We start from the raw sequence: 12590 nt of genomic DNA, 5'->3' as shown, positions 1-12590 counted from the left end.
CTTCCCCCACCCCAACAAGGCAGCAACCTCAGGGTCTGAGCTGAGGATGAGGTAGTTGGCTGTTTTCCTGCATTCCCTCGGGAAATAAAGTCCAGATGGGAGCTGGATTGTGTTAACTATACTGAATGTATGTGTGTATAATTTATGTGTATATATATATATATATGTGTGTGTGTATATATACATACACAGTGAGCATTTGTCATCTGAATTATAACATTAAAACATGGTAAAATATGTACTGTGTGATGCAGAAAAGCCATAATCTATTGTTATATATCTTTGATGCTAATTTTTCCCTGGCTTCTTCTTTTTCATGTTACTGTGTAGGTTAATGTCTGGTGTGTCTTGCTTAGTAGATTACTTTATTTCCCATAATTCTAATACCACTCCTGAGCAGTTCTTCCCCTGGCCTCCATTTCCCCCTCAGCTTTAGGCCTCTTCTGCTTTGTGCTGTAGCCTCAATTCTTTTTTTGGCCCCTTTCACTTTTTGCTTCTTTTCCTTTGTCTTTTACTCCATCCTCACAAGTCCTCTTCAGCACATTTATCTATCCGAGACATAGTTTCTGAGCTTCACACACTCCATAACTTCGGCCTGTGGTCTCACCATTTTGCCATGATGTCCAAGATCTGTTGGTTGAAAATTATGGTGCTGTTTCCTGACAGTGTGCTTTACAGACTGGGTGCAAGAAATAAATTGTTGCATTCAAAGTTTTGCTCAGTAGCTGAAATACTAGTCAAGCCATTTATCTTCAAAGATAAATGTCATTGCTAAATCTTGGCACAACCACAGCTCTGCTCCTCAAAAGCAGAACTTGGTAGGCATATTTTTTTTCAGTTTTGTGTTGTGGTATGAGCAGAATAAAGTTTAAGTAATAAACATTGCAGGTGCAGGCAGTTATTTTTGGAAGTGGTCAAAGGCAGCACCGGTAAAGTTCTCTGTGGCTGTATACAAGCCAATAGTCTTTGTTACTCCTCTTGGAGTCAAACCTTCATTAGCTTTCTTTTGTCATTTCCTTTCCTATGCATGTATCATACTTATTCTGCTGAAAAGAGAAATCTATTCAAGCAGATGCAAGACAAAGCAAGAGGAGCTAAAAGCTTTGGCCCAGTCCCAGAGAGATGACATCATTGGCATAATGCAATGAGTCCTGGGACTGGTGTGCCATGAAGGATGGTTGCAGGCTCTTCAGGGGGGATAGGCAGGGCAGGAGAGACAGGGAGGTTGGCACTGTATGTAATAGAGGGTCTGGAATGAATGGTGCCTACAGTTGGCAATGGCATGGTCAAAAGCCTCTGGATAAGGATTAAGGGACAAACAAGTAATGCAAATGTCATCATGGGAATTTACTATAGACCTCCTATCCAGAATGGTGATGCTGATGAATTATTCTTTAAGGAACTAAGGAACATCTCTAAGTTAACCACTCTTATCCTTACGGGGAACTTCAACTTGGCAAATGTTAGTGAATACCATACAGCTAATACAAGCAGGTCCAGAAGGTTCTTAAACACCTGGATGATCACTGCATGGTGCAGACACTAAGAGAGCCAACTCAGTAAGATGTCCTCCTTGATCTGCTGCTCATTAACAGGGAGAATCTTATGACTGAAGTGGAAATTGGTGGTTGTCTTGGTCACAGCAACCACAAAGCAATTAGATTTAAAACTTCAGACTTCTTAGGGAACTAATGAGTAAGGTCCTCTGGGAAAATGTTTTTGATGGTGCTGGGGTCCATCAATGCTGGTGACTTTTTAAGCACCACCTCCTATGGGCACAGGAGCAGGCAATTCCAAAATGTTGGAAAAGCGGGAGAGGCAGAAGGCCAACTTGGCTAGGCAGGGATCTTCTTCTAGAGGTAAGGCAAAAAAAAAGTAAATGTTTGACCAGCAGAAGCAAGGTGACATGGGAGGACTACAGAGATGCTGTTCTCTTCCATGGGGAGAAAATTGTGAGGGAAAAGCGCAATTAGAGCTGAAGCCAGTCTGTACTGTGTAGCACAATAAAAAGAACTTTAAAAAATATGCTAGTTGCAAAAGGCAGTCCATAAATAACAGTGACTTGTTAAATTATGAGTATATTCACCATACAAACAGGGACATAAACAAGGCAGAGGGAGTTAATGCTCTCTTCAGTCTTCAGCACGTCATGGACTATGGGGCTCTCAGTGCCCTGAGCTGAAGGATGAGGATTCTGAGAATTATAAACTCAGAGTCAACTCTGAACTTGTGAGGGAATCACTGCTCCAGCTGGGTCCCTGTCAGTCTATGGGGCCTGATGGGATTCATCCTGGAATCCTCAAAGAGCTGGCTGATATTACAAGACTTCTCTCAATGTCTTTTTGAACTGTTTTGGGAATCTGGAGAGGTGCCACTTGACTCGATGCTGGCTAATATTGTCCCAGCTTTCAAGAACAGCATGAAGGAAACTACAGGTCTGTTGGTCTCATTTCAGTGCCTGGTAGAATAATGGAGAAGATTACTCTTGGAGTTACTGAAAAACACCTGAAGGATAATGCAGTCATTGGCCAAATGGCTTCATCAGGGGAAAGCCCTGTTTGACTAGCATTATTTCCATTTATGACAAGGTAACCCACCTAGCTGAGCAAAGGAAGCCTGTTCATGTAATCTCTTTGGACTTTGGTTGAACTCTCAACACTGTCTTTCGTGGTGTCCTTCTGGACAACATGTCCAGCATTCAGCTGGATCAGCACATCATATGATGGGTGCTCACCTGGCTCATGGGTCAGGCACAAAGAATTCCAGTAAACAGAGTTACATTAGGCTGGCAAGCAGTCACCAATGGGGTTCCACATGGCTCCAACATAGGGCCAGTGCTCTTCATAAATTACTTAGATACAGAACTCACAGGAATACTAAGTAGATTTGCTGGTGATACTAAACTGGGGGGAACTGTCAACTACCTTGAGGGGAAAGAGGCCCTGCAGAGAGATCTTGACAAATTAGAGGGTTGAGTAATGACCCATTGTGTGACGTTTAATGAAGGCAAGTGCTAGATTTTGCACCTGGGACAGGGCACCTCTGGATATACAAGAAGGCTGGGCAATGAGAGGCTTGAGAGCAGCTCTTTGGAAAGGGACTGGGGGTCGTGATTGATGGAAAATCATTGTGCCCTGGCAGCCAGGAGGGCCAACTGTGCACTGGTGGGCATCAGGCACAGCACCCCCAGCCAGAAAAGGAGGAGGAGGGGATTGTCCTGCTCTGCTCTGCACTTGTGTGGCCTCACCTCAAGGCCTGTGTGCAGTTTTGGACACCACAATACAAAAAAGACATTAAGCCATTAAAGAGAGTCAAGAAGAGGGCAATGAAGATGGTGAGGGGCCTTGAGGGGAAGCCGTGTGAGGAGTGGCTGAGGTCACTTGGTCTGTTCAGCCTGGAGAAAAGGAAACTCAGGGGAGACCTCACTGCAGTCTGCAGCTTCCTTGTGAGGAAAAGAGGAGGGGCAGGCACTGATCTCTGCTCTGTGGTGACCGGTGACAGGACCCGAGGGAATGGCTGGATGCTGAGTCAGGGCAGGTTTAGGTTGGATACTTGGTCTACACCCAAAGGATGGTTGGGCACTCGAACTGGCTCCTCAGAGTAATGGTAACAGCACCAAGGCTGACAGGATTCAAGGAGTATTTGGGATTGCTCTCAAGCACACAGTGTAACTCTTGGGGTGTCCTGTGTGTGATCAGGAGTTGGATTCAGTTTTTCTTGTGGGTCCTTTCCAACTCAGAATATTCTGTGTTTCTGTAAAAGCATTTCTAACCCTCTCTTCAGTTCTGGTATTCTGTGGGCCCATGAACAGTAAATACCATGCTAATGATTCAACATTTTGCTTGGTTTTGAACCCTGAGATTCTGTGAAGTGACTGCATAGCTAAACTTGTTTGAACCAATGAATATTCTTTCCAGTTAAATTTTGGTAGCTTTGGAAACATTGCAGTGGGAATTGTTAATTTGTTTGGAATGGAGTTTGTGGTTTGGTTGTTTTGGATTTTTTTTAATAGCATGTGGTCTTACAGTCTTGTGTGTATTATGGGAATAACTGCTTGTGAATTTACTACATTTTATTTGGACATTAATACCTACTAATTAATCTTTAAATATTTTAAGCATTTATTTGCAACAATATGGTGAGTGTTTGCCTTGAATAAATTATATCTCAATTTTCCAGTAAGCTGTACACACTTTATAGTGACCAGTATTTTCAAGTTGAGGCTATGGTGGTGTTAATTGAACAAGCTTTGGTAATAACCTTTTTTATTAATGGAATAGATTTGGTAGACTTCAGGTCTTGCTAGAGCATTGTGTTATTAAGCAGAAGAAAAGTGCTGGTGGAACTGCATAGCTAATTAAGTACTTAAGGGAATTATGAGCACTTGTCAGTAATTTCTGAGGTAAAACTTGGCTGGAGTAAGTTTGTTGAACACTGTTCTTAAAAATCTCAGTTCTTTCCTTCTTTACCTAAAGCAAACTCCAGGGTGGGTGGATATGTTGTATTCAGATTAGCTTTTGGTTACAAACCACTTTCAGGGAGAGAGTTAATGTGACAGAAACATACAACAGAGGGGGGTTAGTTCACAGTTTGTAGAAGCTAGAAACTGATCTTCACTGTTCCTAGAAAAAAATCAAAAAGTTACATGTGAAGGAATAGAGATAAGTATACCTAAAAGTTCTAGCTAAACACATAAATTATATGTTTACATGAGCATTTGTGAAAGCACAAATAATCTCATGAGAAGGATTTGTTGACTAGTTATTTAGTGAATATTTGCTTTTAAAAAGTATAAAACCTGCCAATAAAGGATGTGGAATTATCCTGGAGAAATGGGATCTCTTTCTAAGTGTAAAAATAAATATTGTTAGCTATACATATATCCTTTTGAAGGCAACTTTAAAAATTAATGATTTTCCCTAAAGGAGACCTTTTCTTAAAGTAGATATCTTCAGTAATGCTGCCTTAGTTAAAAACAGGAAAAAAAAAGACTGTATAGAATTGGTGAAAGAACATGAATATTGAGTTACTACTTTCTGGAAAAGGATGGAAAATGGAAAACCTTGTACAATTACCTTGTAGAAGGTAATTAAATAAGCTGCTTTTATCATTCTGCACAAAATTTAACTGCTGTCTCAGTGACCTTTAGAACATTAAATCCAAATCATAAAGGAGATGATGTGGGAATCATAAGAAAAGCAGTATCAGAAAGAGATTTCACATTTTTCTCTTTGAATCAGAGCTACTGGTCTGTTCTTGCAGCTGTGTACTGTGATTTGTCCATTGCATTCTGTCTCAAATGGAATTGAAACAAATATTTTAGTAATTATCATGTTCCTTTAGTCAACTGGCAATGACGGTGACCACTCTGAGGAGAAATACACTTCTTTATCTTTTTATCTTACAGCCTTCAACACTCTTCCAGCACAAAAGGCAGCTTTCATTTTAGAGTAAACTGCATGGCTGTCTTATGTAGGTGGGACTTTCTGTAAGTTATGCTTGTCACAACTTTTTAAAAATGGAGGTTATCTACAGTAGGATTGATGTGAAAATCATGATGCGTAGAAGGAAGTACCTTGATTAAGAACTCCAACATCAAACTGAGAAGACAGGTCAAGGTGTTTTCCTTGCTAATGAGAAAGAGAGAGACTTCATCTCTCTTTGCTGCCTATTCAGTCATACCTGGAGATATTCCCAGATAACATATTGGGAAAACATATCTAAAGGCAAGTATTGCTGTAACTGGAAAAGTTCCAGAAAATATCAGGGTTTGCATTCATTCTCAACTTCCAATTTTTTTAAGCTATTGCTCCTGTCCACTAAACAATTTTTGTTTAAATTTTCTTGAAAATTTTCTTTTCCCATAGCTTGGACAGTACTTGTGGCTATTATACCAACACATGAGGGGTTTAGCTGTGATGTTAGACCAATTCCTTTTGGTTGTGCTAAGAAACAGCTCATATTGGGGACTTCATTTTTGCACATGCTTATCATAAAATACATATCCATATCAGCTTTTCTGAGATATGATGATTGCATATTTGTTCCACTTGAACTTAGAAATCCAGGTTGTGCCCCAGATCTAATCAATTAAAGCTGTGCAGAAGTAGAGCTCAAGGAGGTAACATGGAGACACTCAGACATTAGCCAAAATAACAGTATCTTGACAATCATTGCATCTGGAAATATTAATTTTCAAGATATGCATTATCCAGTTCTTTTTCAAAATGGTATTTACAGCTACTTAAGAATATTGAAGATGGCAGTGAACTTAACTAAGATAATTAGTACATGTATTTTCCTGTTGAAAAGACAGAGAGGCTGTTCACAGCATGGCTTTGCTTGTTTTGGTCTGCAGGCTTTTCTTTTCAGGGGACTTAATTTTATAACTTCTTTATTTTAAACAGATCTTAATGCCACAAAAACATTTGTGAATGTAAAAGCCAGGTACAATGCTTGATAGTTGCTGAGACCTTAACCAGTAACACCACATCAACTGGAATTAGTTGATATTTTGAATATGACACCTTTTCCCAGTCCAGTGTAGCTTTTTCTTTGCATGCTTCTCACAGTTACCTGTTCTTCTAAAAATGTCAGGACTATGAGGATTGTGCCAGCCTTTTCTACCTAAAGCAGTTGATGCTTTAGTTATTTCTTCTTACCATCAGTTCCAGCATACTGCTGTTAACAGTCAGAAATTCAGATTACAAAATAGGCATTTGATTTTTGATTTGATATCAAAATATATGCACATCTTTTAAAAGGCAAATGGTGCTTATGTAGCTACAGTAACCAGTGCAGCATGAGGCAGAGAGATAGCTTGCTCAGGAGGGGAAGGAACTGAAGAGGGGAATGAAAAAGTAGTAATTCTTCTTTCAATGAGTAAAAATGCATTTTTAAATATAAGCTTTAGAGAAAAAAAAAAATGGTAGCACTCATGCACTTTGTAGGTGAGTTGTACTCTTTGTTGTCTAAACATCAAGAGGGATCAAAGATATTCAGAAATTTATGTTGTTCATTTCTTCTTAACCCTATCCAATGCTGAGACATGATTTATTTTTTTCAACCACAGTTTCAGAACACTGGTGGTAGAAATAATTGAACTTTTGTTACATTTGTTCCATTTGCAGGAAGTCACCCTTAGTCAGGTCTGGTCTTCAGGCATTCCCTTAATTCAGATGCATGTAACATCACATTACTGGACACAGCTGAAGCTCCTGGCCTCCACAGCATGTATGACAAGATCAGATTAAACCAATTTTATTATACAGCTGCAGCTTCAAAGTTTGTGACCTGTTACAGTGCTTGTAGTAACTTTGCTTTTACAGTAAGTTAAAAATGTGTGAAGTGAGCAGGAATTAGCTGTATTTTTGGAAGGCTTTCGTTTTAAAGGAAAAAAAATCCAGTTACTGTTCATTACCTCAATACCAGAGAATTAATTTGGATTTCTGTGAAACTAAGCCATATTGGCCGCAAACAGAAATTTGTTCTTGGAAGGATAACAACAGCCAGCCTGTTGCCCTTGTTTACACTGTAAAAGGTACATAAAAAAAGAGGGAATTGCATCCAGCATGCACTCCGTGTAATTAAAACATAAAAAGTACTGCTGGTTTGGCTTTCATTCTAAACAAATGTCAGGGCAAATATTCAAAACTAAGGGGAGCCAAGCCGAGGCTGCAAAAATCTTTGCTGTCAAAAATCTCTGTGTGAATTAAGATGACAGTTTTGGCAATTTCATTGCACCCTTTCTGACCAAAAGAATTCAAACATTTGTGCTTCTATCTACACCTGGATCCAAGCCCCCACTGGCTTAGGTGATGTGTATTTCAGAGGTGCTTAAAATCCATATGAGTTGCAGCCTACTTCTCGAGCCTGTTCATTTCTCTGCACATTTGTGGTGGTGGTTGTGTGCTCGAGACTGATGCTGTCAATAGCCTGAAATATGCTGTCTCTTGCTAGCTTAATGCAGCAAATCTGAAATTTGCCTTGGGCAAAGAATGAACATACAAATACATAAATGAATTGGCAGATTTTTTTTTGTTTTATATTATCCCTGAGAGAAGACAGAAAGCTCATGCGTTACCAAGGACACAAATCTTTAGAGCTAAATGCATCCAGATAAGGGCATGTAAGTATGGTGGAAAATATTTGCAAAAGCAGCTGAAGAAAGTTTGCTGCCAGGCTGTCTTGCCATGTAAACCATTACTCAGGCTGAAAGGATCTGTGCTTTGGAAGATAGATTTACTAAAGTCCTTCTATTTGTTATCATTGCTTTGTAGACATTTTGAAATTCATCCCAAGAATGTATGTCTTAAGAGTTAACTTGCTGAGGGGTATGTATGCATGCATGCATATATATACACACACATGTATCTATTTGGACAGTTTTTGAAGTGTAGATATTTAGAGAAAGAGATTCTGAAGAGGGGGTGGAAGCAGAGCATCTGCAGGAAGAGCTGTGTTTCCTTATGCACTGCTTTGAGTTTTTTGTCCCGATTTAAAATAAAGAGGAGGAGAGAAGCTCTCCAAAGGTGTTTGAAGAAATTGACCAGTGCTCACTTTTATTGTTAAATTTTTAAACCAACTGCTTCCTTGCTTAAATACTATAAGGACGATCATTTACTTTTCAGGCAAATTGCCTTGACTAGGTCTTGGGTGACACTTCCTCATGGACTGTGCAGAGCTCGGGATCATCTAACACAAAACCAGAGACCTGGAAGGTTGTTAAGGACTCTGGCTCTCCTGTTAAAAGTTCCCCAGGATCCCCAGGTCATTGCTGTCATATTTGCATACCTTGTTCTTAAATAAAATTCCTATGTAGCTTTGCTACACAACTTGTTCCAGCGTTTAAATGTCACTGTTGTAGGGCAGAGGAAGGAGAGTTCTACATTGTTTGTGTCTAAGCTAGGCCTGTTCTTCTTCAAGTTATTGTGACTTACCATCCTCAATGGACATGAAGAATGATTAAATGCCATTTTCTGATATCAGCTGTTGTCTGATTTCTGACATTTCATTTGATTTGCCTGTCTATCTTAATTCTCCTAATTTCCTGACTAAATAAACAAGAATTTTTTGCCTCTCTGTGTGTGACATAGTTTGTCACAAAAGCTATGCTTTTAAAACCATGTGGTAGTTTTCTTGTTCTAAAACTCTCCAGTTTGCTGTATTTTTCTTGAAGTGCAGTGGTAAAACTGGATTCAGTGTCTAATAGCAAGGAATAAAGGAAAACAGCTCAGTTTCATGTCTTATACTGGCCTGCCCTGGAATTATATTTCTTTTCCTTTTGAAATAATACTGTTCATTTCCAAGTTTAAATCTCATAGATTCTCAAAAGATGCTTAACATGTTAATGCTATTTTTCCTTTAGCATTGCTGTCATGCTTTGAACATTTTCCTGAGTTTCATCATTAGAATACCTCTAGACAAATGATGAAGATTATTGTAAGTGGCAGTTGTTACCTGCAAATGAATTACAGCCTCTGCAAATTAAGTGTCATCAGCCAATTTGAGAAATGTGTTTCTGTATTTCACTTTTCCAAATAAGGCTGTTATCCTAAGCGCTCAACTTAGTATACAGAGCTCTTTGAAATGCTTCATTGGACTATATTATTTCAGTTTGATAGAAAAAAAAAATCACTGGTTATCTCTGAATAGCTGAATATTCAGACTGAATAGCTTTACACAGCCATATCATACAAATTTTAGCCAGATTGTTTCCCTGATTTACTAGGGAACTTACTGCAGCTCCTGAAGGCTAACTCAGAAGCCATAAGCTGAAATGTATTAAAGCTACTTCTTGTTGCCTATCTGCATGCCCTTCAGCCTGACAAAGAGATAAACATGAGGTTTGACATGATTCAATTTCCATTTTCTTATTATCCTACACTGTTTAGAAATGGACTTTGATAATGTTTTTCTGTGCTTAGTGTGGACGTTGAACTTACTAACTTTAAATTTTCTGGGTACTCATTTCCCTGTGAAAAATGTGTGTATTTGCTTAGGGGGTTTTGTTTTCAGACATAATCAATAGTGCTTCAGAAAATCCTTTACATGAAATCCACTCCCAAGCACGTAGCTCATTCTTCTTTTCATAAACTGTTGTGACTTACTTGGGTGAACTGTACATTTCACCTTTACAGCCTGTTGAGTAGCATAAGCAAGCATAAGTAGGCCTTTTTCTGGAAAAGCTCTGTTTGTTAGTCAAGTATAAAATTTGTGAGAATGAGAAATGAAAGCTGTTTCTTAATGTATTACTTGGAATTTTCAAGGGAGGATGCATGTCTCCATTAAAAGCTGGTACAGGTGAAGCCAAAGGTGAAGCCAAATTTGACATTTGCTGCCTTGAAGTTGGCTCATTTTTGGGTTGGGTTTGTTTTGTTTTGTTTGGGTGGTGTCATTGTTGTTTGTTTGGGGCTTTTTAATTTTTTGGGGGGGATGTAGTCTCAAAAGTGATAAAATTTGGTTTCATGGCAATGCTGGCCTAGGCAATTAAGGACTGGGAGGTGAAGGGAAGGACTGTAAGGGGAGAAGCAGGTGGCACCATCCTGCCAGCTGATGCTGAGCTGTCCTGAGGGACATTCCCTTCTGATCCACTCTTCCCCACCGTCTCCTGTCCATTTTCTTTCCATCTCTTCCTTTACATTTACTGCACCAAATTTCTGGAGTTATTGAGGCAGCTCTTTCTTGAAGAGACCTTGTTCCTTCCTCTTAACATTCTCTTGGCTCCCTGTAGATGGGACAGTTTTCCTATCTCTTCCCCAAAACAGGGTGGAGGAGACTTGCTTTCTTATTGTGACTGAGAAGACCTCAGCTGAAAGCTGAGGGAATTATTCTTCTTGGTGGTCACCAGCTACCAGATGAGTATTTCTAGGGCAAGGGATGTAGTTCTATGTCTGTTTGTGAAATTAGGCAAATGTCTGCTCTTCTGCTGGGATTTAATGTAAAAATGCAGTCCTTTTTACAAGAACTTCACTGTTTTCACATTTTGGATTTACTTACAACAATGGAATATGAAATGTTTTTGTTAGGAATGTTTACAACTATAGTCTTCTGCATCTATTCACTTAATTCCTTTTTGGCTTTTGAGAGTATATGTGTATTTTTTCATTTTTTTCTAATGCTGGTAATTACCATTGAAAGCACTTGCTGAAGAATGAAGTCTCTCTAACCATAGAAACATAGAATTTAATATTATCCAAGAAAATGTGTTATCTGCGTATGATTCTTGTTTAGAATTTTGGCACTGGTAATTAAATTATTAAGTTGGGTATTGGAAATAATTTTGCCAATTACATGCTAGTTTGATTTTTTTCCTATCTCTGTCATCTGAATTTGTCTATTTACCTGATTCAATTCCATGTTTTCCATGTCATTCACATGTAATGGGGCTAAGCCCTATTTACTCAACAAAGACCCTGTAAACTAATATTGAACCAGTTATCAGTGTTTTAAACAATCCTGTGTGACTTCACTGGAGAAATGGGGTGTGCTACAAGTTTCAAATATGATACCAATGCTGATTTCTTTACAACTATGTTAAGAACAGCTGATCTCCAGTAGAAACCACCCATGTTGGGCATTTCCAGCAATAAAGCCATCATAACATTACTGTAAAATGTTTAATATTAGTGCAGTCCGGAAAAATAAAATTTCCTGTAAGCTGGTAAGAGGAATAAATTAGCTCTGTGAATGTGAACTGCTAAATGGTTGCAATTCCACTGGGAAATCTTGCTGCTGAGAACTGCTTCACAAGGATGACTTTTCTTTTTCCCAGTGTAACCCAGGCTGTGAATGGCTCTTCTTTGAGCAACAGCATTTATGTGTTGCCTTATGGGTATGTGTTCACAGAGATATGAAGAATAAACATGAAGTTATGCAGTTATTGCAAAGTTGCTACAAGGAATTAGTTAATAAATAACATAAGAAATTAATAATTAACTGCCTTTTCTTACGTCTTCCTGATCTTTATTCTGGTACTTCACAGGAACCTGGTTTATCTTCCATCCCCACTTATCTAGTCATGCTTTCTCTTTCATGTTTCCTCTCACTTTGCTTTGTTGCCACCACTCATCTGTGAGTGTATGGTGTTTGCAGGCATTGCCAAGCAATCCTGAGGACTATTTCAACTAAAGCACAAATAAAGGATAGTTGCATCTTTGTCCTTAAACTAACCATTTAATCAGTAGTGTGAGTTAGTAGGGACACTGTAGAAAGAAAGATGTCAAACCTCTAGTTTCAAAGACACAATGTTGTTTTCTTCATTAATAACACTGATTCCAGATACATTCCTAAGTACAAATTACTTCAGGAAAGCTCATGATTTTTTTTGGTACTGTTTTGCAGAGGATTTCCCAAGAAAACAGGCAGGACTGCTAGGATAGCGTCAGATGAAGAGATTCAAGGGTCAAAGGATGCTGTAATTCAGGATCTGGAGAGAAAACTTCGCTTCAAAGAAGACCTTTTGAACAACGGGCAACCGGTATAAAAACATAAAATACCCTGGGGAATGGGAGTGAGTGAGGGTGGGCACCATTGGTAGTTTCTCAGCTGTGCTACATATAAAATAATTGTTGTAGATTGCTTTTTATGTA

The 12590-nt window shown here is 38.9% G+C and overlaps 1 protein-coding gene across 3 annotated transcripts in view; it reads left to right on the top strand.

Moving 5' to 3' along the window:
- The window catches only part of PALLD (palladin, cytoskeletal associated protein), a 185085-nt gene that overhangs the window by 147983 nt on the left and 24512 nt on the right, over positions 1-12590 (top strand). For all 3 annotated transcript variants that reach the window (XM_064710701.1, XM_064710700.1, XM_064710699.1), the window contains exon 12: positions 12343-12478. In XM_064710701.1, the coding sequence (XP_064566771.1) occupies positions 12343-12478 (136 nt within the window). The remainder of the gene's footprint in view (positions 1-12342; positions 12479-12590) is intronic.

Source organism: Zonotrichia leucophrys, chromosome 4, assembly GCF_028769735.1.
Source record: "Zonotrichia leucophrys gambelii isolate GWCS_2022_RI chromosome 4, RI_Zleu_2.0, whole genome shotgun sequence".
NCBI lineage: Eukaryota > Metazoa > Chordata > Aves > Passeriformes > Passerellidae > Zonotrichia > Zonotrichia leucophrys.
Note: the sequence above shows the minus strand (reverse complement) of the source record. Positions and strands in the feature narration are given on the sequence as shown.